Raw genomic sequence first — 26,869 nt, forward strand, 5'->3', positions numbered from 1 at the left:
TGAATGAAAATTGGTGATGAACATGCTAATATTGATATAATTTTTTTTTTAAATGGTAATACAACTGATTTTTGAAGGCACTCTAAATTCCAACCGCCTTGATAAATACTAAATTTTTAACATGACATTTTGTAGGAGCCTTCATGTAATTATGATTTGGAATCGATTGTGTGCAACACCCAAAACAATGGATGCAGTACAAAAGAATATCATGATACTTTATGTCAAGCTTCTGAGAATTAGCTGTACCTAGCAAGTACTTTTTTCGATTTTTGTATAGTGCCTCCAAGGAGAGGAACTTCTTTACATAGATACTGCAGCTTAATACTTAATGAATATAGCGATTGCTCCATTTTTTAATGTTCAACTGCAATAGAGGTGATCAAGCAAACCTGTCATCCATTATTTTCACCATCATTCTCACTGTCAGAAGGCCATCTGATTGTTTGTACTAGTCGTTCTCGCATCAGCTCCAAGTTCTGGTCAGTGATTGCCTTGTGCATGTCCACATGATTGTATCCCTGGAAAGCCAAAATAAAACATAAAACGGTTCTAATCAGTAAAGTTAAAAGTTGACAGCCCAGAAATGAAAAAATTAGCATGGGAAGTTAGATAGATTGTATAACCATAGGCAAATAGCTCGCTGAGACACTTTGTGTTGTATACAAATAGTTTTTCTTTCATATCCGTTAGTATGACAACTCAAATTATAGAGAGGTGGTGCTTCTAAGAAAGATTTAGGTATCATAAAATTTACACAATCTACCTTGGCCCATTTATTGAACAGATGAAGTCGGGTTATCATTACTCTTTCTCCTAGTTCTTGCCTTTCCTGATAAAGAAAAAAATCTATTCATTTCAGTAAGAAAATCCCCATTTATAGCTTGCACAGATGAAAAAAATACTTTACGTGGACTCCTGAGGCAGAATCAGACACAAAATATGCTTGCAGACATCCATACATAATAGTCACTGCACTTTTAACTTTTTAAATCATTGCAATCATGTTATGTTTTCGTATGTTACCTTTACAAGAAGACGAAGGAAACGTTTTCCATCACTGGGTTTGTTGTTTGCCACATAGCTGTATTAACAAAATTTGCGAGCTTCAGTAATAATGTAAAGCAGCACATGGAACTGGCCAAAATCAATATAATTGTCTTTCCACTTAACTATGCATGTCTTGGTGAGAAATTGAAAGAAACCATCTCGCCTTTGAGTACAAGAAGCACATATACAGAGGGAATATGTTTGGTAGAGTTAACTATAAAACTATTACACTCCTAATTTTCCAATGTGTTATTCCACCAGTACAGGTTGGATGTTGTCACTCAAGAAAACTAACATACCTAAACAATCTGTATCTACTACCTTATGGAAAACCGATAAATCAGAGGTCAGTTGCTAACAAATATGAAGTATATGTGAAGCAGCACATGAGACTGGCCAAAATCAATATGATTGTCTTTCCACTAAACTATGCATGTCTCAGTGAGAAGTTAAAATAAATCAACTTGCTTTTGAATCCAAGAGGCAAATATACAGAGAGAAAATGCCTGGCAGATTTAACTTTAAAACTATTACGCTTCTAATTTTCCAGTCAATGTGTTATTCTACCAGTATAGGTTCGATGTTGTCACTCAAGAGTCAAGACTACTAACATACCTAACAATCTGCATCTACTATCTTAATAAAAACTTAAACAAGTAAATCAGACTTCATCTGCTAATAAATATAAATTTGAAAACAATTACCCTAGATCAAAGCCATATACTTACTTGTAGAACCACCTGTACTCAGTGGGATTCATCTCGTACAGTTGTGTAAGAACAGTCTTGACTGCTTTGAATGTGAAATAATCAAGAAGATGCTACATGAAAAAAACTATTTTAGTAAGATTAAAAAAAAATTATTTACAGAAACAAGACCTGATATTCTGCAGGCATGCACATATTGATAAAAAATATAAGCTTATAATATCTTATAAATGAGATAGAGATTCAGAACTACCTCCATAAAAATAAGCGAGAGATTATTAATTCTATATAACAAGATTACATAAAAGAACAGTGCATTGAATAGAGACCAGCAAAAAGATGTAAAGTTTACAGTTATTTTACTAGAATTCATATTTAAAACCATTAGAGACATTACATTAAGCCTTTGAGCATAATAACAATTTGTACTTAGTAGTGAATATTTAACAGCTCTGGGGCTGGGGGCCTAGCTTGATTGGCGAGAGCTTCCAGTGGTAAAGCACGACATCATGAGGTCTAGTCTCCCCCCAGCCCACGTGGTAGCGGAGGACATGTTGCGCCAATGTCACTGGTCACGTTAAAAAGTTTACCCAGTGCACTGCAGTTTATAAGGGGGTGCTATACCTGATTCCTGGAGTCTCTCTCTCTCTCTCTCTATATATATATATATGTTTAACAGCTCTGAATACCACGATGGAAGGCTATTGAATGGAAGGAATTCACTGTGCTCTCCACAACTTTTATCGGAAAATTTATGGGCAGGTTCAAGAAATAATGTGTGCGAACAACCAGTCTAACCTGCCAACTCATACAAGCTTACCAAGAAATTAAAGAGCCAAGTCATTTGAATTACTTCAAATATACTGGGGAACCCTTTAAGATAAAGATTGACAGAGATTCAAGTAAAAGATTCCTCCAATCCTATCATATTTAATTTTCAATATGATCACCCATTACATCCATAGTTTGTATTTCCTCAACGAACACCCCACTTACAGCAAATATGTTGTCCTGTATGAATAGACAATTCTGATATATATAGCCAGTGTTTGAGATATCAATCATTGTGAGACAATTAATTGTTGTTTCTCTCAGGTGCACTACCAATGATTTATGGATCTGTTTGAAAGGAAGGACAGCTGATGGGATGAAACTCCTCTGCTTCAAGATGATTTTACAATATATTCAAGACCTGGCCTGGAGTCAGTTCCCTTAGATGATATAAGAGTTATTCTGAAACAACGAGAAAGTTATCAAACAAAGATCCAAGGTCTAATACACACATTGAAGGTTGGAAAGAAAGAGGTCATTGTTCTGATGTTAGCAAAAGCATCCCTTTGTTTCCCCTTATTCAAGTGATGGGTCTAAACATGCAAACTTCTTTGATGTATGCTGACAAGCACCTCTAATCTTGATACTGAAAGAAAGTTTCCAGAGACCACCTTGAGTCACTAAAGAGGCACCGATCTTCTGCATATCTCATAAAAATATGTGCATCTGAAAATAAAATGATCCTCAATTTTCATCTCCTGGAACCAAAATTGGCACAAATGTAGTAAGTTGCTACAATTGTCTAGAAGGTTGCTATAGGCATGCTACAAGCACGTCATAGGTTGTTATAAGTACACAAGAAGTTGTTATAAGTTATCTAAGGGTTGCGACAGGCAATCAGCAAGCTTCTATAGGCAACTAGAAAGGTACTATAGTGATAAAACGAATGGTGAACCATGGGCAAACGATTAAAGAATGATTTGAGAGGTGTTTTGTGCAAGTCCAAAATGTTAGTATGATGAATGAAGAGTCAACTATCTTCATCCATGCTTGATACAAGCCAGTTCAAGACATTTATATCAACCATTGGAAGTCATTTAGGCAAATTGGAGCAGCAATTGACCTTGCTGGAGCATTGTTGTATCTTCATCTTGAAGGTCGGCCCAAGCAATGCCAATCCCATTAACATGGAAAATTGTTTTATTGAGCTAGCAGTAGATTTGGAGGACATGATGGCTCAGCTTCCTTCTTGGCAGCAATTATATCTCTTTGTCAACGTTTGGTAGACCATTGTCCTTTCTTTCCACATGGATTGTTGGGCATTTCAAATGCCTTGGCAGTTACATGCATGGCAGTTAGCATCCATGCAAACATCCAGCTTTAATGGTGAAGTTGGAATGGCAGCAAGAGGAATGCCAAGCAACGATATTCAATAGCAAAGTGTGGTTAGAGAAAAAAATAATCCACGATAAAGACAATTGCAAGGGCTATTAAATTAACTAGATAGCTTTAGAAAAGACTTTGATGTTAATGAGTGTCTTTCATATCATACCTTGAACAAAGATTAGAGGAAGAACAGTGAACAAAGAGGAGCTCACTGAATTATTCCACATCAAGGTGCAACCAAAAACTAAAAAGTTTATGCTGTATTTGATTCATTCTCACAAGAAAACTCAATTCTTGTAAATTGGTTGGCTTGGTTTGGCAGTGATAGACCACGCTTGTCAATCTTTCGGACAGATGAAGGATGAAGTAAAGTAAAAGTCACCAAGCAATGCAAGTTTTGTTTTAAATTTTATCTAGAGTTTATTGATAGGATTCTTTTCCATGTGGCTTCCTTGGATATATGTGGAGTAATCCTTGGGATTCCATATCTAAATAAGAGAGAAGTGGTCTATTTCTAGAGAAAGAACCAATAGAAATTGGTTTAAAAGGAAAATAGTATTTCTTCAACTCTCAAAATAGCAAATCCAAGCTTGCTTTGGCAAGTACCTCAAAGGGAAAGTGGTTGATAAATGAAAGTGGGAGACTTTTGGAAAATAAGCACAGTTGAAGGAGCTGAGACAAAGCTTCATGCAGCATGGAGTAGCAGATCGGTACAAAACAGAGCATCCAATTTTAGGTGTTGTTTGTTATGTGGCATAGGGCAACGGATTCTTCAACCCTTATCATTTAATTCTTAAGGCTTTTGGGGACCAAATGCCTCCTAATCAGGGAGCTGTGATCCAAAAGCCTGGCTACATTTTTCAAATCTAGAAGGTTCACAGTCAATCACAGTTATGGTAAATTGTTACAGGTGTCTAGAAGCATGCTACATGCATCTAAAAGGGTGTTGCTAGCATGCCACAGGTGGCTATAGGTATGCAACAAACCATTAAAGTCACCTACAGGTTGTTTTATGCTATCAACAAAATACTATAAGTGACCATAAAGGTGCCACAGGTATATAAAATGGTGAACGATGAGTCAATGATGTGAAGAATGACTCAAGAGGTGCTTTGTGGTGGTCTACAATATCAGCATGATGCATGTAGAGTCAACTATCTTCATCCATGCTTCCTAGAGGTTAGTTTAGGACATCTATATCAGAAGTTGGAAGTTGTATAGACAGATTGGAGTGGTGGTTGACCTCGTTGGAGCAGCATTTTGTCTTCATTTGGGTGGTCAGACCAAGTAATGTATGATCCCATTATCATGGCGAACTGTTCTGGTAAACTAACAATAGAGTTGGAGGAAGTGACCGCTCACTTTCAGTTGTCCTTTTCTTCCTACATGGTTTGTTGGGTGTTTTGAATGCCTTGGTGGTTACATGTGCTGTGGTTAACACCCATGCAACCATCCACCTTCAACCAGGAAGTTGGAAGAACAAGAGGAATGCCAAGCAATGATATGCAATAGCAGATAGTTTCAAGGGTTTGTTAGGTGACTAGATAGCTATAGAAGATATTCATATATTGATTCGAGAATTAAAGAGAGTTTTGTAGACTATTGCTGAACAATAACATGGTAGAGATAAAGGAGACTGTATAGTTAGGACAGCGCAGTGTATGTCATGATCAGCATTTTCTCTCTTGTAACAGCACTAAAATTAGTAATGAGATGCTAAATGCATACACTTCCAAGAAATTTTCACTTGATTGAAATTCTCCAAAGGAACCTTGGCGTTGAGTGATTTATGCCATGTTTATTTACTACATATTCCTTGTGTTATTCCAAATGGTAATGTTTTTTAAGTTATTTAATGATAAGACAACATTAAGATGAATAGTGGAAGTTGATCCAGTTTTTTGATATCCACTGCTGGTGCATTACTAGATTCATCAACACAGTGGTTTATGGATCGCCAACTTGAGTGGTGGTGCATCAAATTCAGCTTGTAAAATACACTGAGGAACTAAATTTTTACACTGAACAATTTCTTTCGAGGAATAATGTTTGTAATCATTCCAAGCAAGCCCACTCAATTCTGTTCACAGAAGGACCCCAAACCTCAGACCCATGAAGAGAAGTTATCCAAACAAGAGTATCAAAAAGATATATCTCAGTACATGTATATCCAAGAACTGTATCTGAAAACATTCTTTTTCTAACCGACTTCAAGTAGCATAGCCTTAAAAAGCCTTGCCTCGGCAGAAAGCTTGAAAGAATGGCTCCTTTGAATCTGACCCCAAGATATGTTTATGAAGAGCTCCATACAACTCTCACCTTGAAAGGTGAACAAATGAGATTGGCACATTCTATGAGAGAAAATCATTCCAACTGGTTTTTTCAAGTTCACATGCAGCTTTCTGTTGCCACAAAAAAGATCCAGTTTATTGTAATCCATTTGCTGTTGAGGAGGTAAGAACAATTCCATCAAAAAGAAACAATAATGTGATAAATGTAATTTCAAGAAGCTCTTCAAGGAGAAACTTTTCCAGTTTGTCAATGCACATACCAAAAAGAGTGGGGAAGAATGAACAATCCTTCTTAGCTCCAGTAGTACTGTTGATGATCAAAGAAGTGCCATATGTTGTATGAAAATGACCTTTGACTATATCATAGTCTCAAAATTGCTTGAACAACTATGTCCATTAGACCCAAAGATCACAACCTTTCAAAGAGAAGATGCCTAGTAATAGTGCCAAAAAATTTCTGAAAGTCAACAAAGTAATAAACTGGTTCAACTTTACAATGAGCTTCCTCAATGATGGCTTGCAAAGTGAAAATGATGGGGAAGAATGAACAACCTTTCTTAACTCCAATAGTACCATAGATGATCAAAGAAGTGCCATGTTTTGTACGGAAATGACCTTTGACTATGTAATAGAGTCTCACAATTACTTGAACAACAATGTCCATTAGACTCAAAGTTCACAAACTTTCAAAGAGAAAGATACCTAGGAATAGTGCCAAAAGTTTTCTGAAAGTCAACAAAGCAATAATAAACTGGTTCAACTTTACGATGAGCTTCCTCAATGATCGCTTGCAAAGTGAAAATGATGATCACAATCGAACTTAGCTTGACTATGAGCATGAAGTTTAAAGGTATCCACAAAGGAGGAAATATGAGCATCTAGAATAGTGGCAGAAAGCTTGGAGAGTGGTTGTCCAATCATGATAATCTTGTAGTTATTAGGGTCAAGGGGGTTACCATACTTGTAGATAGGATGAATCAAGTGAGAAGACCAAGATGGAGGGAATCCATTGATTACTATATTAAATTAATCATCAATGGAAGAACAAAGTGTGGAAGTTGGATACTTTCAGAATTCAGATTGCAATCTATCAATGTCAACTGTTTTATTAGTTTGCAATTTATAAATGGCCTCTTTCATTTTGCAATAAGTTATAATAAGATGATGAAGATGAGAGGCAAGGTATTGTGATTGGGGGTTCTCTAAATGTCAAAGTAAGTTAGAAGAAAATGATGAATATGAGAGGCAAGGTATTGCGACAGGAGGTTCTCTAGTAATGTCATAATTTAGAATCAAATTAGAACCAAACAATGGATCTACAATATAGCACATATTCCTATCCAGAAGGATGGCAAGCCAAAAAAGTTTAGGGTCATTATGCAATAAAGGTAGTAAAAATAAAGCTAAACAATACTATTATAGGCATTGATCTCACTCAATAGAAGCCCTCATCATGGCAAAATGAAAATGGACAATAGAAGAACCAAACAACATGAGTGCACTGAATACTTCCCACAAGTATGGTAGCTGCATCCGAGTGAGCAGAAGTAAGGTTTTCTCAAGCAGCCAGGCTGAATCATAACAAAATATAAACGACGGGCAATCAAACAATAAAGACACCAAGCAGACAGTTGAACAGAGCCTTTATTTTAGGATCTTTATCTTCTTCAAATTCACCTTGGCATCTACAAACTCTTCTCCACCATGTATCTATGATATCCCAAAGATCGTCTTGCAAATTTGCACTTCTTCAAAGTCAGAAATAGCTTATTCTTCTTTAAGTTTCTGATACCCATTGAATATGTTCCTCTGATGTCTTTCTGAGAACAAGATTGCCATCCAAGTACATTATCGCATAAGAAGCAATGAATGGTTAAACTTTATACAGAAATTCCTTACATAACACAAATGGATATACACATCACTCTTTCAAAATCTGTTTTGTCTGGATTCTTGAATTTTTTCTTCCAAATGCCCTCATCATTCACTCAAGCTTGAAGATAACTAATTTTCTTTCCCACATTTCTGAAATATTTGGCATTTTGCAACTGATCAACCAGATCATCGATCTGAGGTGGTGGATACCTAATCTTGATGGTTATCTAGTTGAGGGATCTACAATCTGTGTGCATCTTTCATGACCCATCCTTCTTGGTAACCAAGATTATGGATTGACCCACATAGAGATATTATCTAGAGCACCCCTTGGTCCAATAGCTCCTGCAATCACTCCTTTACCTCATTGGATGCCTAATAGATTTCCTTTATCATCCAATACTGGGAAAATGGTCATTCAAATGCCTGTTGAATCATGCAATCCACTTCTCTTTTTAGAGGCAAACCCCTTGCTTCTTAGAAAAAATGCCAAATTGTTAAAAAAATGTTCCAATGTTCTCCTTTTCTTGCTTGTGCAACTAGTATTTAAAACTTCAAGCAACAACAGAAGCTTTTTTCTTGCATTGATCAACCTCTTTGTTTAACTAGTAATTACAAGAGAAATATTTTGCTTCCCTTCGTATTTATTGATAAGAAATGGTTGGCCTTGCTTGATCAAGAGGTATTTTTACCCCTTCTCAACAAAAATGCTTCTATATCCCAGCTTTATGAGCATTGAAACATCATCTCTCATATATCAAGTGGAACAACATGGCAATTGTATTTCACCCATGATATCAGAAACAACAGAAAACTTAAAATTTCCTTACCTAGTGACTTGCAATTTGGTACCCTTGTGCAAATAAACTGGATATGGTTGTTGATGATTATCTGTTCAATGTCCAAGATATTATACCAAGACTTTGAAATTAAAACTCTTTGAGAAACTTTACTGAAGTGGAAACTATATTCATGGTATTCACTCACATTTTGATTTGAAAATGCTTCTCATGCTCTTCATTCAGATTTTCTTCACTGCTATAATTTTCCATTTCCTTTTGCATGGTGGCACATGGCTTCTCTTCCACATTCAAACTACAATCTACTTCTTCCCCCTTAATTTTGGATTATATATTCTTCTTGTGCTGCTCCTTTCAATTCTTGGAGTAAATGTTTGAAGTTTGAACCATGTTTTTGAAATTTAATATCTATTTGCTTATTTATGTCACCAGTCACAATGATTATAAAGTTTCTTGGAATCCTTGCCTTTTTGGACTGTGGTCGCATTCTTTTGTTTTTTGTATCTCCATTTCTTGACTTTATTTTGATTTGCCTCCCAATGATTTGGATTAGAATAACCCACTTATTTCCTCTTCTTCATATCCATTTTGGTGTAAAGAACCTTCACACATGCCTCATCTATGTTCTCTACATGGAAGAGTTGCACTTCTCTTTGAATGTGATTATGCTACCATCCACGATACTTGACAACTCCACATGCCTACAATAGAGGTTCCTAACAAGATAATTATTGTACACTTTGCCTATGCTTTGGACAAAAAAATTTCCACATTATTGATTGCTACTATCCATTCCCAACTGGATAAAACTGTGAATTAGCTACTTGAAAGACTCCTATTTTGTCACCGGTGGTTCATCACAAGGCATCAACATAACTAGCCCACCATATCAAAGCATGATTAGGCGTATTCAAATGAACAAAGGGAACATTTTTTTTAATTAGTGATTCCATGGATATCAACGTAGATCTAAAACCATTTCAACCAAGTATTCAACTTTTCATAATCAGCTCAATTTTCATAATATTTGAAATCCTAACTATCATTCTGCCTTAAAGGGTGTGGCTGCTCTTGAAATCTCCCTTTTCATTGATTTATCCATAGAGATTTTCTTGTTACTTTCTTTCTTCATTTTCATGTTGTTGTTTTGGAGGAATCCCATGTTTTATGGCTATGGATTCCACCAAGCTATGATGGAATTGGTCAAACTAACTTGTCAAGTGACCCAGGTAGCTATACCGGCTTCCTGTCTTGTAGAATGGGCTTCATATAATTCTATTTCCACTGCCATGGTTGAGATATGAACTTTCAAACTCCTTGACTCAATCTCTGGTTCATATGACTCTAATTATTCTTTTCCAGACTCTTTATCATGTTGAGCCAAGCATATATACATTCTTTATGCTCCCAGAAAGCCAAGAAAAATGCTGATACAACTTCAATGATCCAATACCGTATTTCACCTATAATTGTACAATCTACGACTAATACAACTTATTAACCATTTCCTATAATTGTTCAAATGCTGAAACCAAAGTCTACGTAACTTAAAATCAAAATGTACATAGCAGAAATTCATGTCTTTGAGTGCTCAAATGGCAAAAGCCTCTATATATACAATTAAAAAAAGAAAATTAAATACAAGGAAAACACAAGAACAAAATTCCACAAGTGATTACCACAATTACGTGGATATAAAAAAACTCCAAAAAAAGGGATTACAGCTTAATTTCCCCACTAATTATCAGTTCTACAATTGCATACAGAGATTTTCCTGTCTTTGGAGCCTGAAAATACTCTCTATTTCTATTCTTCCCCGCTCACCTATATTCTATTTCCCCATTACTACTAGATGACTTTTTAAAGGAAACCCTCTGTCTTGGAGGTATATACAAACATCGAGAAAATTAAAATCATTCTGGTTTGTTTTCTCAAAATCTCTGTGATTGGAGACCCTTTAAGATCCATGAAGGAAGACGTCCCCATGGAAAACTGAACAAAACTGCAGGTTGTAGAATGTTTACTTGGTCTGCTTAACATCCTCATGGACATCCATATGGACACACTTATAGAACCTGCATAAGTGCTGAACTGATTTTTTCAGATCTTGACATGTTTGAGAGATTATTGGCATCATCATATCCTCATTTGGTACCTCAATGCCAACATATCATGGTGCTGTTTTGGATCATTTGACTCAATCTCAATTTTTCTTAATCATGTTACTTTTAATGCAAGCTTTTCTACTTCTCTAGAACTAGATTTGTCATCAAATTATATCTTGATGTGTGTTTGATCATGATGTTATAGACCCGTTCCAAATCATCAACATCCAAACTAATAATGTCATTGATGCTATAAGAATAAAGTTTGATATGCTTCAAGCTAGGATTAGGCATATTGATGTGGTAATGTGGAATTGATTTGAGAACTGTTCCCAACATCCAAATCATGAACATCCAAACTAATAATGTCATTGATGCTATAAGAATAAAGTTTGATATGCTTCAAGCTAGGATTAGGCATATTGATGTGGTAATGTGGAATTGATTTGAGAACTGTTCCCAACATCCAAATCATGTGTAGATAGATTCAAGAATTCTCTGAGCTCAACTATCTGAAGGCAATCTTAGTATGCAGTGGAGTTGGACAATTAATTTACACATCTTTGAAATCACATCTATTGTACAATGCACAGGTAATTAAATTTAAATTTACCCTTAGTTTCTGGGACAAGGATGGTGGGTACACATTTTGGGGGGGACATGTTTTTGGGATAGGGACAAGAGGGACCCTTTTTTAAGGGACGACTATAGATAAAATAGGAAAATTTAAATATATAGAAAATTTCAAATATTCATATGATAGCATTGATAAGGCAACCATCATATACATCATAGAACCCTAACACATAATATTAGAGTTCAATTGAGATTTTTATTTCATAGAAAGTGACAAACAATTAAGTTTTACTTTTAACAAAATTTAATTGCATTCATTGACAATGTACATACATATTATATAAAATTACAACAAAATGCCCAAAGGTTGTAAGTTACAACTACAAAATGACAAAAATATAGAAATATGCAGCTGTCCCTAACCAGCATCTCGTAACACTGCATCAAACTCGAAGTCTAAGTCATTACCACTATGAGAGGTCTCATCTTGATCCAATGGAACCCCAAGCAATACATCATGTCCCTCATTATCAACCTATGTAGTATCTTTGAGATCAACATCCCAACATGCAGCTAGAGTATGACAATATTCAGTAGTCTATAGGTCCTAGAGCCACAAGGCACTAAGCGCAACCACTAGCTTCTCCAATTGTCTAGAGTTAAGTCTACTCCTCTTGACAAATTGGATGAAGCTATATGTAGACCAATTCCTCTTTGCAATAGAGGAAATAACAACTTGTGAACGGAGATGAGTCCTCAACTTTAGTGCATCCTTGCCATACCATGTCCACCATCCAATGGCATCGGTTTGAGCTAATGTAGCTCTATCCATCCTCGCCTCTAGTCTATTGAATGTTGGGCCACAAAGATTCACAAAAGCTAGCCATTGTGGTCTAAGTTTGCTATACTCCTCAAAATACATTTTTCCAAGGGCCTTTGTGAAGCCTTCTTTCACCTCTTCATCATTAGATGGAAGCACTCTCCTAGATCTTGTTGCATATTGTTGTGTTGTAAACACACACGACCCATTACGAATGGGGACCCCCTTTTTTTGCTTGATATCTTAGCATTTTTGCTTAGTTTTCTTAGCTTGGCGATAATATTAGTTTTTGGCCTTAGTCAAGAAAGGGTATGTTCAAGTCAGGAATGGGTAGGTTGAGTCAAGAAATCCAAGTCCAGGATGAGAAATGAATAATCAATCCGTAAGAAAACTAGGAAAATCCAAGGTTTGGACAAGGAATGTGCAATTGATATAAGGTTTCAATTCCAAAGCAAGGAAAATTCCTTGGCAAGGTGAGATTTCCAACCTTGAAAAGAATGGAAAATAAGTTTGAAAGTGCATGAATGAGTGATCTTCAAATTAGGGATAGAGTGTAAAATGGGGAGGAAACTATGCTTGATAAAACATGGAGTTGAAAACATGTTAATGAAAAATTGTCAAGAAGAAAGTTGTTAAGGAGAATTTGTGAAGGAAAATTCCAAAAGTTCAAGGATTTTATCCATGACAAGAAAGTGTAATTTGGAAAAATGGTAAGTGTGGATTAGAAGAGGAAAATGATGGAAAATTCCGAGTTTGAGATAAGGATTTCTAAGATCAAGTTAAAAAATGCAAGACCTCAAAAAATCCACATTTTTTTTGAGGAAATTGGATGACATAATGCAAAATCCTTGGACAAGATAAAATTGTGATAAAACAAAATGAAAGGCAAAGGCTAAAATTCACTTGGAATTCTTTAACTACATGCAAAATTTGCTTGGAAAAAAATGAAAAAATCCATCATTAAGTTTCAATCCCTCTAAGGAATTTCTTTGAAAAATCCAAGACTTCGAAGAGGGTGAGTCCAAAAATCCACATCCATGATAATATTACATCAAAAAATCCATAAGTGAAATGGAATTCTGCTTAATAATCCTTGTAAATCATGGATCTCTGCTTGTAAATCCATGGATATGATGAAATCCAACCTACTAATCCTTGAACTCCTTGAAAACCCACTTAAAAATCCATGCACGCCTATGATTTGCACTGGAAAATCCTTGGGTAAGTTGAATTTCTGCCAAGGAACGACTAGGCAAGGTGAAACGTGATAAAGAGAAGAGGACCGACTTGAATTTAAAAACACCAAGTCCCTCCAAAATGCAAACGTCAAAATGCAAAAGGTGAAAGAGGAAGGCCAACCTAGAGTAGGAAACGTGGGTTTCCCTCCAAGGTATTATACGAAATTTTGCAATTTATAAAAACAAAACAAACAAGTCGACCCTTGCCAAAGAAGAGGTAATTGCTACATAGAAAGCATATAAAGAAGGATCAAATAATCATTTTGTAATGCAATTCAAATCAATGCACAACAGAAAAAGAGCAAGTTTCGTAGCAAAAGAGCGAACTCCAGTAGAGAGGTGCGAATGTTGTCAAAGAATAAATCAAATTAGAGTAGAAGAAGAGAAAATTTAATAGTAGAGGAGCAAGTTCAATAGGAGATAGGTGTGAATTTAATAGCTAATAACAATCTCCTCATCCCTATGTAGTGGCACCCTCCTCGGCAAGGAAAGTATCATTTTTCTATAATACATTGGCAACAAAGAAAATGCTAAGAGATGTAAGGGGGTGGTCATCTTGTTCCAAAGGTCAACAATGATCTTTTGCCACTTTTGAAAAATGTTTCCATTGAGTAATGTTCCTTGGCTTATATTATATTTTTTATTTTTTTTATCTAGAGTCCATGCCATCATAAATTTCGCCCAAACATGGGTGACTTGTATCAGCATGCCTAATCATACTAATGATAGGCTCATTGACTCTCAAAACATATTCCACAGAGGCCCAATACTCATTGTCTAGGATCCATGCTTTTGCTTTTTGGGCTCTTTTTGTGCTTGATTGCTTCTGCACACTCCCTAGGTTGTTGATGACCATAGAACTCAATGATTCTCTACCTTCAAAGTTTCGACAACCTAACATGGTGTAAAAAAATACATGTCACATATTAACAATTAAAAATTTAAATTTAAATTAGTAAATTTACATTCAACTCCAACTTGGAGGTCTTGAAGATGCCTTGTGCATATAATGATTAGTCACAAACATTTGGATCTCCTCACCCTCTATCTGTATTTGTTTGTCTCCCTCAATTTGTGTCTCAATCTTCTGCAATATCAAATTGAGTGAGTAGATTGCACATGGTGTCAAAAAAATGTGACCATATGTACCCTCCACTAAAGACCTAGTGGCCCTACAACTTTTAGCATTATCCATTATGACTTGGACAACATTTTCAGGGCCCACAATTTCAATGGATTCTATGAGGATATTGACAATGAAAGTTGCATCTTTCACTTGCTCCTCACAATCTACTAGCTTTAAACACATCAAGGACATTGCTATAACAGTGATCAATTATCTATTTTTGCAATCTTTCCATCCATAAAAAATCCTTCACCAATAAGTTGCTTCACACCTTTTCATACCCAATATTAACATAATCAGAAGATGTATTGGAAATGGCCGTCACCATATCCTACCAATATGATGATGTAACAAGGTTGAAAGGAAGCCCATTGCCATAAATGCAAGAAGCAACACTCTAATCTGTAATCTCCCTCACTTCATTCTTGAAGGCCTTCTCCAATGGACCTCTTCTACGTGAAGCCAAAACATTCTCATCTTCAAATGATGGCGGCATTGACATGAAAGGATGTGGGATAGTTGGTTTTTGATAAGCCACTAGGAGGTTTTTGCAAGCTTTTATTGGAAAGAGGATGTGGAGGAGACTTTAATTTTTAACTTGCTATGTCAGCATCTTCATGTTCTTTAATATAAGCCAATATTTGATGCTTTGGCAACCCTTTTTTATTTGGCCCAAGACAAACTCTTATCCATTGTAAAGGAATAATACACAAGTGAGATTTCACTCAAGCATATGATCTCCTATACTCTTTTGCACAATGGCTACAACACCAAAGATAACCCCTACAATCAAGAAGTTTTTCAATCATTGTCATATGTCACCAAAGAGGTGATGGTGAATCAAATTTGAATGAACTCTCTATATTTAGGGCCACTAGACTAGAACTACTAGCCATTCTTTATGAACCTAAAACAAAAAACATTACAAATTAACAACCCTACAACATTCTTTTTAAGTCAACATTATAACCTCTTATTATGCACAAAAAATTCAAAAATATATTCGAAGCTTACCATTTTAAAAAAAACTTGATTCAATTTTTTTTTTTGAAAAATCTTCAAAAAAGTTATTCAAAAGTTGAAAAAAAAGAAAGATTTACTCACCTTTGATGGTTAAATCTTCTTTGTGCAACTATTTCTCCCCTTGTTGGTGTAGGTTTAACTCTCTTGCAACCCTCACCTTCAAAAAAAAACATGAAGCAACCTTCAAAACCTAGCTATGGTAGCTTGGAAGAAAAAAATGTAGTTTTGGCCTTTTGTGTTTGTCAAATGACGTGAAAAGTTTGTTATGTCCTCACTCTAGGGCAACCAAAGCCTTTTCAGAGAGTTTTTTTTTTTTATAATTTGTATGGGTTTTTGGGTGCCCATGGGCCACAGGTACACCCTAGTACATATTAGGGTACACCAAGGGTACCACCTGGCCACCCCAAATAAAGGATCCACATGGAACCCAAGGGTGCCCAAGTGGTACCTTGGACGTACCTGAGGGCATACCCAAGCCAAACCAAGACCCCTTTTTGACCCATTCAAGGACACAATAGGTTAAATAGGAACCAATAACATAGAAAAATAATAAATATATGCATATTTACAACCTAAAAGCAACAAAATTTATATTTATTACATTAAATTAAATGTGATATATTTAAACATATTGTATTAAAGTAAAAATTATTATATATTAAATTAAAGTATTAAATGGAATAAACATATCTTCAAAGAATTAATAAACTAAATATTTTACTAGTTTGACACATATTTGAATTAGTATATTTTATATTCAAATATCATTATGATCCAAGTCTTCATATTTGTAATGTATTAAAGTTTATGTTATTTTTTATTCTAGTCAAATGTGCATCTAGCATTGTTGGATAAACATTGTCTCCTCTAAAACTTGATAAATGTTGGAACAAACAAGGTTAATTCTAGCTTTTCATAAGCAAAATGACTTCTAATGTTTATCATCATAACAACATCATCAATAGAGCAAATGTCACAAAGAAAAATTGCAAATGGAACCAATACGAACTTTAGTGGGATGAATGATTCCAATTGCCACCCTACTTTAAAAACATTCCCTAACATGACAAGAAGTTCCGATAGAATAAATCACAAAAAAACAAAATGAAAGAAACTTAAAAATCACCCATGTTCACTATGATGTTAAAGGAAATGCATAATAATTCATTTTTTATTGTCCAAGTTCGTTCGAGATAGTCCCATAATTATTTCACCATCTCCTATATGATCCCTTAGGAACTAGAAACCAAACCAAGTTCAAATCAGACTTGAATCTAGGGCTTCTAGATGACAAACCGGTAACATAAGGAATAATAATGGGAGAGTAAATTTTTTTAACAATGTTGTGCATGTTTCAAGGCTTTCTCTAGGCAAGTTGAATGATTCTAAAGTGTATGTGACATTTGACGAGTCTAGTTGGAAGTTGGTGGGAAGAAATTTGGTGATAGCTAGAGGCTCACAATGTGAAACTTTGCTTAGGCTTGATGCCTCCACATTTTCTAATTTTTACAATGTACTTGGCAAATTTGAAAATGCATGTATATTGTGGCACCAACATTTGGGCAACATTAGTGAAAATGTCTTTGGACCATGATTAATAAAAATATGTTCACTGATTTTTTTTATTTACTCTGTTGAGCATTTTTTGTAATGTCCCCATTTTCAATCATTCGACTTTTTGAGAACAATTTCATCATTTTTAGGGCACTCCAAACTTCTTGGAGGAAAATTCTATTTTTGGAAAGTATCTATTTTTTAGTAAGTTTGATCTTTGGTGAATTTATGAGTATGCTAGTGCCTTTAGTTTTCACTTCAAAATCTTCTCTATATTTTTCGCATCGTTGTGCAAAAAATAATTTAATGATTAAATAATTAATAGTTAAGTTGTCGAAATAACATATATTAAAAGACAAATTAATTATCTAAAGGGGCCAAAGAACTAGAAATGTTAAAAATGAAATGGAGTCACTTTTATGAAGCAATGGGGTTTATTTAATTTTAAAGTGATTTAAAATTATGTTTTCATGAAAGTTTTCTCAAAGGAAGGGGTTTATTCTCATTCATTTTAGATTATTCATTTGAAGAAACCCTTTGTGGGAGTTTGAGATGTTTTTCAATCCTAGGACAAAAGCCCTAAAACAAAGGATTGGTTTCGGTGGTGAAAAATCTACCCTAGCTTATTCAAGGTGAACCATTCAAATTTCACATGTGTTTAAAGTCTACAAGATTTGGATGCAAAGACTAAACATTAGCATGCTTTTTGCCAAGGTGTCCAAAACAGACCAAAAAAAATTTGAGACCAATAATTGTGCAAAAGTGAGACTGATACATGTGCACTAATGTGACATCACATGATTCATTACTTTTTAGTGCTTAAGGATACATTTCACTCAATTGTGGGTAGTCATCATCACAATAACAACTTTAAAGTCACAACTATTTGGCATCAAATCAACAAGTGTGAGCATTAAATCAACAAATGATATCACAACCATTGGAATGCACTCAACTCCTAGTCCCTTCCTCTAGGGGAAGAGCACCAGTAGCCGTCATAGCTAACTTCGCTCACCCACAGATCCTAAACGGTACATCGGGTTTTGATTTTTTTTTTTTAGTTGTCTTCGTATGCGACTTAACTACTTATAGCTATTGATCTGGCTTCTGGGTAGTAATGATGCACACTGCGGAATCAGTTATGCACACAAAGGTCAAAAAGTACACATTTCAAAGTGTTGCCTGATACCCAACTAAAGATGTTCCAGGAACCGTCAACTCAAAATCGCTGGTACTTGTTGACAAATGTCCCAATAGTGGTGCACAAATGTTCCAATAATGGTACACAAATGGGACAAATGTTCCAATAGTTGTGCACAGATGGAATAGTTGTGCACAGATGGACCAATTAATTACAACAAATGATCAGCTATTGGTACAAAACAAATTTATTAATGGTATTTTTAGTATGACGTCTATTGAGGGGTCAACATGACAATAAGGTGACAGTTATTGGAACCATGTTATCTATTGGTACTCTTCCCCTAACAAAAGTTGGTTTTTGTGTGATATGTATTGTGGAAACTTGGATTTAAAAATAATATTTTATTACCACCCACATAACTCAAGAAGAGGTCCTACCCCCTCAAACTTCAGATAGGTGGGCTGAAATATCATATTGAAGGCTTTCGAGCCTTCTGTCCTATGTGGTGTTTCCAAACTTGTCGTACCCATCCCTAAGATGGGTTGAAAGACTCGTAGCATTTTGAAGTTTTACGCATCAATCTGGGAAGATTAAGGACTGACGCAGCATATTGAAGTGGTCCACGTTGACAGCTAGCAAAGATTATATGCAATACGAAGTCTAAGAGAAGGCGATTCAATTAATTCAAACTTTATGGTCGAACACTAGGCGTGAGAATATAAATCAGTCACAAAAAGGGCATTTGGACTCCTACTGCTGGTCGCCTATCCCCTAGCAACCAACCTGTGGAGTTTAAAGCTGGGGGCTGAGTTTACTTGTTGGGCCATTGATACTTGCTGAGAGAAAGGATCGAGTTGCTTGAGGTAGAGATATCCCTGCTGAAGGATGACGAAAGACCAAGTGATGGGCCTAAGATTTGGCCTTGGCCGGGAGTGGAATTCACATTGCTGAGTTTGAAAGAAAAGTGGACAGTTTTGAGGAGCATAACTAGGCGCCATTACGTTGGATGCAACAGTAACTATATGTATTGACAATCATTTACTATGCCCTTGGTTTCATGTAAAGGTCAGATAATAGTTTCATTTATTTCTGTATTCAGTTTACTTACAGCAGTTTGTAGCACATGTACTGCTTCATTTTTTGAATGCATTGATGTATGTTAAAGTTGTCCAAAACAAATCCCTTACAATACATGAATTTACATGGTTGCAACTTGTTCCAAATCAAAGAATTGGTTTCTTTATCTGCAAACAGAGAACTCTCCTATAAATGCACACAAATTGTTTGTTAAAATGCTTACCTGCAAACAGAGAACTCTCCTATAAATGCACACAAATTGTTTGTTAAAATGCTTACACACTGAAAGTGGTGAAAATTGCGAAATTTTGGGAAAGAAATATGTCCGGGACTGCTACATTTTTATTTCAATGCACTGTGTGTTTGGCAAACAAACTAGAGTTTCACTTTTTGTTGGAAGTAATAGACCACAAATGTTATTAAAAGTTACTCATTTGACTGGATTTGAATCAATGCGTAAATCTCATTATTATGTTCATTTTAGTGATGATTACTCTAGGTTCATCTGGGTGGGTTTATTTTCTACGTTCTAAATGCAAAGTTTTCTCGAAGTTTAACGAATTTAAGGCTTTTGTTGAGAAACAATTAAATAAGAAAATAAAGATACTGCGATCTCACAATGGTTGTGAATATTGCTGTAGGAAATTTATTGATTTTTGTAGACATGTAAGTGTTGTTCAACAAAAGACTACTCTTTTAAACACCTTTTACCTAGATGGGGTTGCAAAGAGGATGAACCAAACCTTAATTGGAAAGAACTAGAAGATGGAACGAACTAGAAGAATGATGAGTGGTACACAATTAGATCAATGCCTTTTAATAGAGGTTGTGAGTATTGATTGTTACTTGACTAATAGATCTCCATGTTCAGCTCTTGTAGATAAGAAACCTTATGATTCGGCTCTTGTAGATAAGAAACCTTATGAAGTGTGGACAGGTAAGAAACCTTTTGTTTCACGTTTAAGGATATTTGGCTATTAGGCTTTTTTTCACGAGTCTAAATAAAAACAATCTAAGTTGGATCCAAAAACATGAAATGCATCTTTGTTGGCTATGGTGAGAATGCAAGAGGATATAAGTTTTGGAATCCACTAATGCAAAAAATGATTTATTTTAAAGACGTGGTTTTCAAGGATCTTAGAGTATTTTCAAGTCCTATACAGTTAAGAGAAAAGGAAGGAAAACAATGCATTTTAAAACTGAGGTCAAGAAGTAATAAGATGCACTTGTTGAAGAATAGAATGATAGATTAGAGAATGGATAAGAAGAAGAGAATTCAAGTGAGAGTTTTGAGTAGGATGACCATGTAGAGGAACATGAAGAATCTCTTGTACTCCAATCTTGATAAGATCCACAAGACAATGGAACCCAATTGATAGGTACCACCAATCAAATTTTCATTTGTGTATTTGCTTTGTTATGTGCTAATTATAAATCTAAATCTTTATGGCAGGCTCTCTCTTCAAAGGAGCACGATTCTTGGATGGAGGCCATATAAGAGGAGGTAATAGCCTTGAAGAAATGTGAAAACTGGGATCTTGTCAATTTACCCAAAGGAAGAAAGCCCATAGGTTGCAAGTTAGTGTACAAATAGAAACTCAAGCAAATTATTAGAGAGGTACAAAGCCAAGCCAGTGGTTAAGGCCAATCCCTAGATTGAGGGAATTGATTTTGCTGGATTTTTTTAACTTATTGCTAGATTATCTTCCATTAAATTCCTATAATCTATTGTTGCATCTTGTGATTTTGAGATTGAGCAAATGGATGTTAAAACTGCTTCTTGCAAGGGGATCTTGAAGAGGAATTTATATGTGTTAGCCACATGGATTTGAGGTAACAGAGATAAAATGATCTTTGTATGGTTTGAAACAATTGCCTTGGATGAGATACCAAAAGTTTGATCTATTTTCTTTGAAGTTGAGTTTTGTTAGAAGCGAAAAAGATCATATTATGCATACATAACATATATTGATCATCAAATTCTAATTACTATCTTGACTGTGGATGACATGTTTATTGGTAACAACAAACACTAATTCAAGAGCTTAAAACTTGCTTTCTGGTGCATTTGACATGAAGGATCAAGGGGCAACAAAATTCATTTTGAATATTAAAATCAATAGGTAATGAATTCATTGAACTTGCTTTCTGGTGCATTTGACATGAAGGATCAAGGGGCAACAAAATTCATTTTGAATATTAAAATCAATAGGTAATGAATTCATTGAAAGCTTTGGCTTAGTCAAAGCAAGTATTTTGACACCATTTTGTGGTGATTTATTACAAACAATTGCAAACCAGTGAGTATTCCTTCACCTATAGACACCAAGGTTTCATTGGATATGTGTCCTAAGTCAAATATGATGTAGGGGATATGTATAATGTGCCTTATGCTAGTGTTGTTGGTAGCTTAATGTATGCAATGTTATGTATTAGACTAGATATTTCCCAAGCGGTGGGATAGCAGGTTTATGTCTAAGTCTGGTAGAGAGTGTTGGACCTATGTTAAGAGGATATTTAGATATTTGCAAGGAACTTTTCATTATTGCAGGTTATCATGATTTTAATGATGTGGGTAAGATATTGGACACAAAGGGCTTCGTTGATGCAGATTGGGCAGGTGCCTCAAATAGTCAAAGGTCTATTGGTGGCTATGTTGTATTTGTTTTGCAATGTTATTAGTTGGATGAGCAAGAGGCAGCCACACTGCTTTGTCCACTACCAAAGCTGAGTATATGGCTATTACAAATGCCTTTAAAGTGATAATTTGGTTATAGAGATTGTGCTCCAATAGTTAGTATTGATTGTACAGTGATTCAGCTAGGATGTAACAATTAGAGTGCTATTTGTTTGACCAAGAAATCCCGTGTACCGCGCTTGTAGCAAGCATGTTGATGTAGAACATTACTTTGTTAACAAAATGGTGGAGAATGGTAAGGTTATGGTACAAAAGGTTGACAATTGAGAGAATATTGCAGATTCACTCATGAAACTGATGAGCACAGATAAGTTCTCTTGGTACAAGGAGGCCATGGTTCTTGGATCCTATACTTGATTCCTTCTTACAACATTCAATCCAAAAACCATCAAAATTTGCCAAAAAATGCAATTTTATACCAAATCGCAATTTAATATGGATAAACTGACAAAATATATTTTTCATCATTTTCTGCTCCGAGTTTTGCTTCATTGCATTTTTTTTTCCCAATTTCACTAGAAACTATAGATGAATTAAGTTGGATAATGTAATAAGATTTAAGACGAGGGACAAATGCCACGGAACTGGAATATATCGAACTCACCCCAAGCATGAAGCAATGAGTTTCAAGAAGACCTGCTCGCATTTATCTAGCATTAATGACAGCTCACTCATGAACAACATAAGACAAATTTAAGATCTTTCAATATGATAGGGTCATGTGATAGTTATTTGACATGTCATGTCTAAGGTATCAATAATATTTTGTAAGGACAGGGAAGATACAAAGTGAAATCCAAATAACCTTATAGTGCAGTACAAGCCAGCATACATTACTAGTTCATATTCAGGTTCCAGTACACAGTGGTTTTCCAGTTTTTTATTTTAATGGTTGGGTATGGCTGTACAAAATATTAGAAATATAAAAATATACCCATAGTTTGCACACAATGCTAAATTAAATACAGAAACACAGCTGGTAGTTGATATTTCAATGTAAAATCTTTAAGCCAAATCAAAATGGTTTATAAATATTTAAAATGCAGCAATACTCAGTAGTCAAAGGTGTTATTGCACTAGAAACTTAATATAAATCATCATATAGCTCTTCAGCGTCAACATCCTCAATTGATTCATTAAAACCACAAGCAGTGCTAATGCCACTCTCACTAGGTGCACTGTGCATGTCCTTCATAGAAGCCTCATGCCCTCATGATCAATAGAGACTAAAGAAAGTTGTGCAATAGAAGCATCCAAGTTGGGATCTTCTGGCCATGAATCTTGGCCAAAACAAGGGTTTCCATCATTTCTACTGGATGGAAGGATTGTAAAAACAGGCCCCTAATAAATGTCATTACAGTGTGCTCTAAATGGGCAATATTTTTACAGTGGTTGATAGTAAGGGCAGTTGAAGGAAGCATTCAAATTGGAATACTTTTCCTTTTACTTTAGGTTCTTTAAGTTTTCTATTTCATTCTTTGTTATTTTCATTAAAAAATTGATTCTTCTTTTGTTTTGTTTTTTCAATTGGGTGCAGGTACAGCCAGAATTTGTCACCAAGTTAAGACCCTGGGCATACCCAAGCCATACACTGAATGGGTCAAGCCTGGGTTTATGGAGTACCCAATAACACAAGCCAGCATTTGAATTTGTGGTTCTTCGCCTTTTTAAATGTGAATCCATAGCATCTCGAAACTGATTTTATCCATGGGTTTGTCAAAATTTCAGGATTAAAAGAAGAGAGACATTGTCATCCTACAATAGTTGTGTGACTACCCACTAGAAATTCATGTGTAATTGTCAAATTCCATTTCCCTTGATTAAATTTCCAATTCTAGGATCTATTCGTTAAAGTTACAGAATGGTAGAATACATTAGATTCAAGCACAGTATGAGATGAGGAGGATAACTAAACTAAAATGAAATATAAGATGTGAAATAAGAAAGAAAAAGAAAAACAATGGCTTGGCTAAAACTAACTAAAATAAGGTGAGAAACACCACAATAAAAAATATATTCCTGTTAGTAACAAAAGTTTAATAAAGGTCATCAATCAAACATGAATTCTTGCGAAGAGATCGACAACTTCCATGTTTGCAGGCATTCTGCAAGACATTTAAGGCAAAATGAAATTTATGTTGGCAGTTGCAAGAAGAAAAGCTGAAAGATTATTTATGTTGCCTTATGTTCGAATACACATTTTTCCATTTGACTCAACACTTATATGAACCTCATCACGATGCATTTATATGCTTCACGTCTGCTCTCTGGCCAGCATAAAGGTGTTTCATTAAGAGGCTTTTTCCACATATAGGATAATTACAAAAGTGCATAAACCAATTACTTATAAGGTCTCGGAGTGATTTGAGGAATTCCTGCATCATACGGGCCGACAAGGTCTTCGATTTAGAGCATTGACGACAAGGGCATGTCCTCAGACACCTAGCACTGGGCATCTCACAAGAGCAGAGTGCATTTATGCTCCTAATCTCCTCAACTTACTCAAAATAAAAAATTGCTTGTTTTACGAATAACAGATTGATTCAAGACAAAAACTAACTAATATTCATTGATGATGGATCATGGAGTGTGATCCAAAATAATGATGCAAAACGTATCGCACAATCAAATCCGAAAACAATAACACTCAACAATATGGATTGTGGAAATCTAATATCGTTAATTGATATTCACTATTCCAAAAAAGATAATTTTATCTTGGCTTACATTTTTGAACCATTTGTTTTTACCTGAAAGAAATATTTCTCAAACAATTTCCCCAATTTAGTTGAAAACATTAGCTTCTTTAATAAAAGGCCAGTTTTCTTTCCAGCATTTGTTTTGATCCCATAAAGAACTCATAGCTGATTTGAAAAATTTATTTCTACTGATAGATATCCGCATTACAATTGTCTGACCAATTTTCCCTATAAATTGAGTCTATTGATAGGCATATCTACACTTACAATAACAAGGTTAGGACATGAGAAGATTTCAAATTTTACATTTTTTAGTAATAAATTATAGAAAATAAAAACTACGCAGAAAATTTCTCAGGGGTTATGATGTAATTGTGGCAGGGGCAATCCTAAGAGTGTCAACCACGTTCAAATCCCTCATAGCAAAAGTGGCCCATAACTCCAGCGAACTTGTGGCGAGGTTGTGATGGGGTATATGTTTATAAGTTTATAAATGTGATGAAGTCAAAATCTACCATTATAGGGCACATTTGAATTCACTCACACTCACAGGACTGCAATAACCTCACCCAACATATATGAAACAGAAAAAAAAAAAAAACATCAATTAAAAAAATTGCAATGGATCCAAGAGCACTGGAAGCAACACCTGTTTGAATATATCAGATCCAGTGACCTGAATTTTTATGTGAGTCGATGCTAACACATAGTATTCATCAAAATACCAAAATGCCTATGTTCCCAAGCCAACGTATGCTGATTTTCATCATCACTACTAGAATAAGTTTTGCATTTAAGAGTACAAAATTGAAGGCTTACCTTCCCAACATCTGCAAAATTTTCTTCGTACTGCCCTGCAAACTCGTCTACCACCACCAGAGAGTGACGTTTTTTATGCCTCCATGAACATGTGCCTCTGAACACCCTTTCACTCATATTCCAGCTACCCAAAAGCACACTCTGTGATTTCCCTTTATTCTGCTGTCTTTTTCCAAATCCAAATGTATACAATCTAGCCTCTGTGATAAAATTACTCCTGTATACTTCATGACGATCTCCAATTGCACCTAACACTGACAGAGCTCCCGTCATCCTCAAAGGTGGGCTAGCGATTAACACAAACACACTGCCACCCAAAAGCAAAAGTCTCGTTTTCTTCCCCAAGACACCAAAGAGAGAGAGAGACAGAGAATTAGTGAAGTAAATTATTCACAATTTTGGAGATGTTTTAAGCACCCCACAAAAATGCAATACACCATAAAAGTAGAAGATGAATCCAATGAAGTAGTTATTCACAAGTTTGGGGATGCGTACTACAACCCCACAAAAAAAATAAATTTCGCATTCTTTCTCAACAAACTAAGAAAGAAGATGAATTCATTCAAATCCACTGAGTATGAGGACCTATTTACTCTTACCTTGGTCAGCAGAATTGCAATGCAGGGAGGAAGGAAAACATTTCAAGAAATTGAAAAAATTCCGTTTCACAAGTTGCACGTTGAATCTGAATAGTATGACTTTGAGGAGGTGTATAGATTCCATGAATCTAAGATATGTACTGTTGAGTTTCACAATAAATTGTGAGCCTCATATTCTTCTTGTTAGCCTCATACTCTTATTTTCTCGTTCCACTCTACACGCTAGCATATAGTATTGATAAAAGTGAGCGAATGGTTGGACAAAATGCCAAAAAGTCGAGTGGGGTAGGTTAAAATTCACAACCACATTAATTTAGGCATTTTCCCCTTTTTTCTCGAGTGCATATGGAATAAAAGTCTTTTGAAATTTTAAAGAATGTCTAATTTTGTTTTATTTTTTAATTTTTTATGATATTATATGTGAGTACAAATCTAAATTGATATTTTTTTTTATTATTTAAATATTGAAGGATTATTTCTATCAAAGTCATATGGGATAGTCATTTCCTCA

General features: G+C 35.2%; 1 protein-coding gene and 1 long non-coding RNA gene across 4 annotated transcripts; one reads left to right on the forward strand and one right to left on the reverse strand.

Annotated features, from left to right (window-relative positions):
- Positions 1–26,548, reverse strand: LOC131049065 (chaperonin-like RbcX protein 2, chloroplastic). 3 transcript variants are annotated; one of them, XM_057983074.2, is made up of 6 exons: positions 26,359–26,545; positions 25,760–26,066; positions 1,779–1,870; positions 1,027–1,084; positions 767–832; positions 1–521 (listed from the first exon to the last, which is right to left on the reverse strand). In XM_057983074.2, the coding sequence occupies exons 2-6, from the start codon at positions 26,030–26,032 to the stop codon at positions 396–398; spliced, it is 615 nt and encodes a 204-aa protein (XP_057839057.1). In that variant the 5' UTR covers positions 26,033–26,066; positions 26,359–26,545; the 3' UTR covers positions 1–395. The 3 variants fall into 3 exon arrangements, with proteins under 3 accessions (XP_057839057.1, XP_057839056.1, XP_057839058.1); XM_057983073.2 differs by having other exon boundaries at positions 25,760–26,095; positions 26,359–26,542; XM_057983075.2 differs by lacking the exon at positions 767–832 and having other exon boundaries at positions 25,760–26,095; positions 26,359–26,548.
- LOC131049067 (uncharacterized) lies at positions 18,931–21,415 on the forward strand. Its single transcript, XR_009106660.2, has 2 exons — positions 18,931–19,531; positions 20,997–21,415. It is a non-coding gene; the product is annotated as an uncharacterized LOC131049067 (long non-coding RNA).
- Positions 26,549–26,869: the final 321 nt, after the last annotated feature.

Source organism: Cryptomeria japonica, chromosome 4 (assembly GCF_030272615.1).
Source record: "Cryptomeria japonica chromosome 4, Sugi_1.0, whole genome shotgun sequence".
NCBI lineage: Eukaryota > Viridiplantae > Streptophyta > Pinopsida > Cupressales > Cupressaceae > Cryptomeria > Cryptomeria japonica.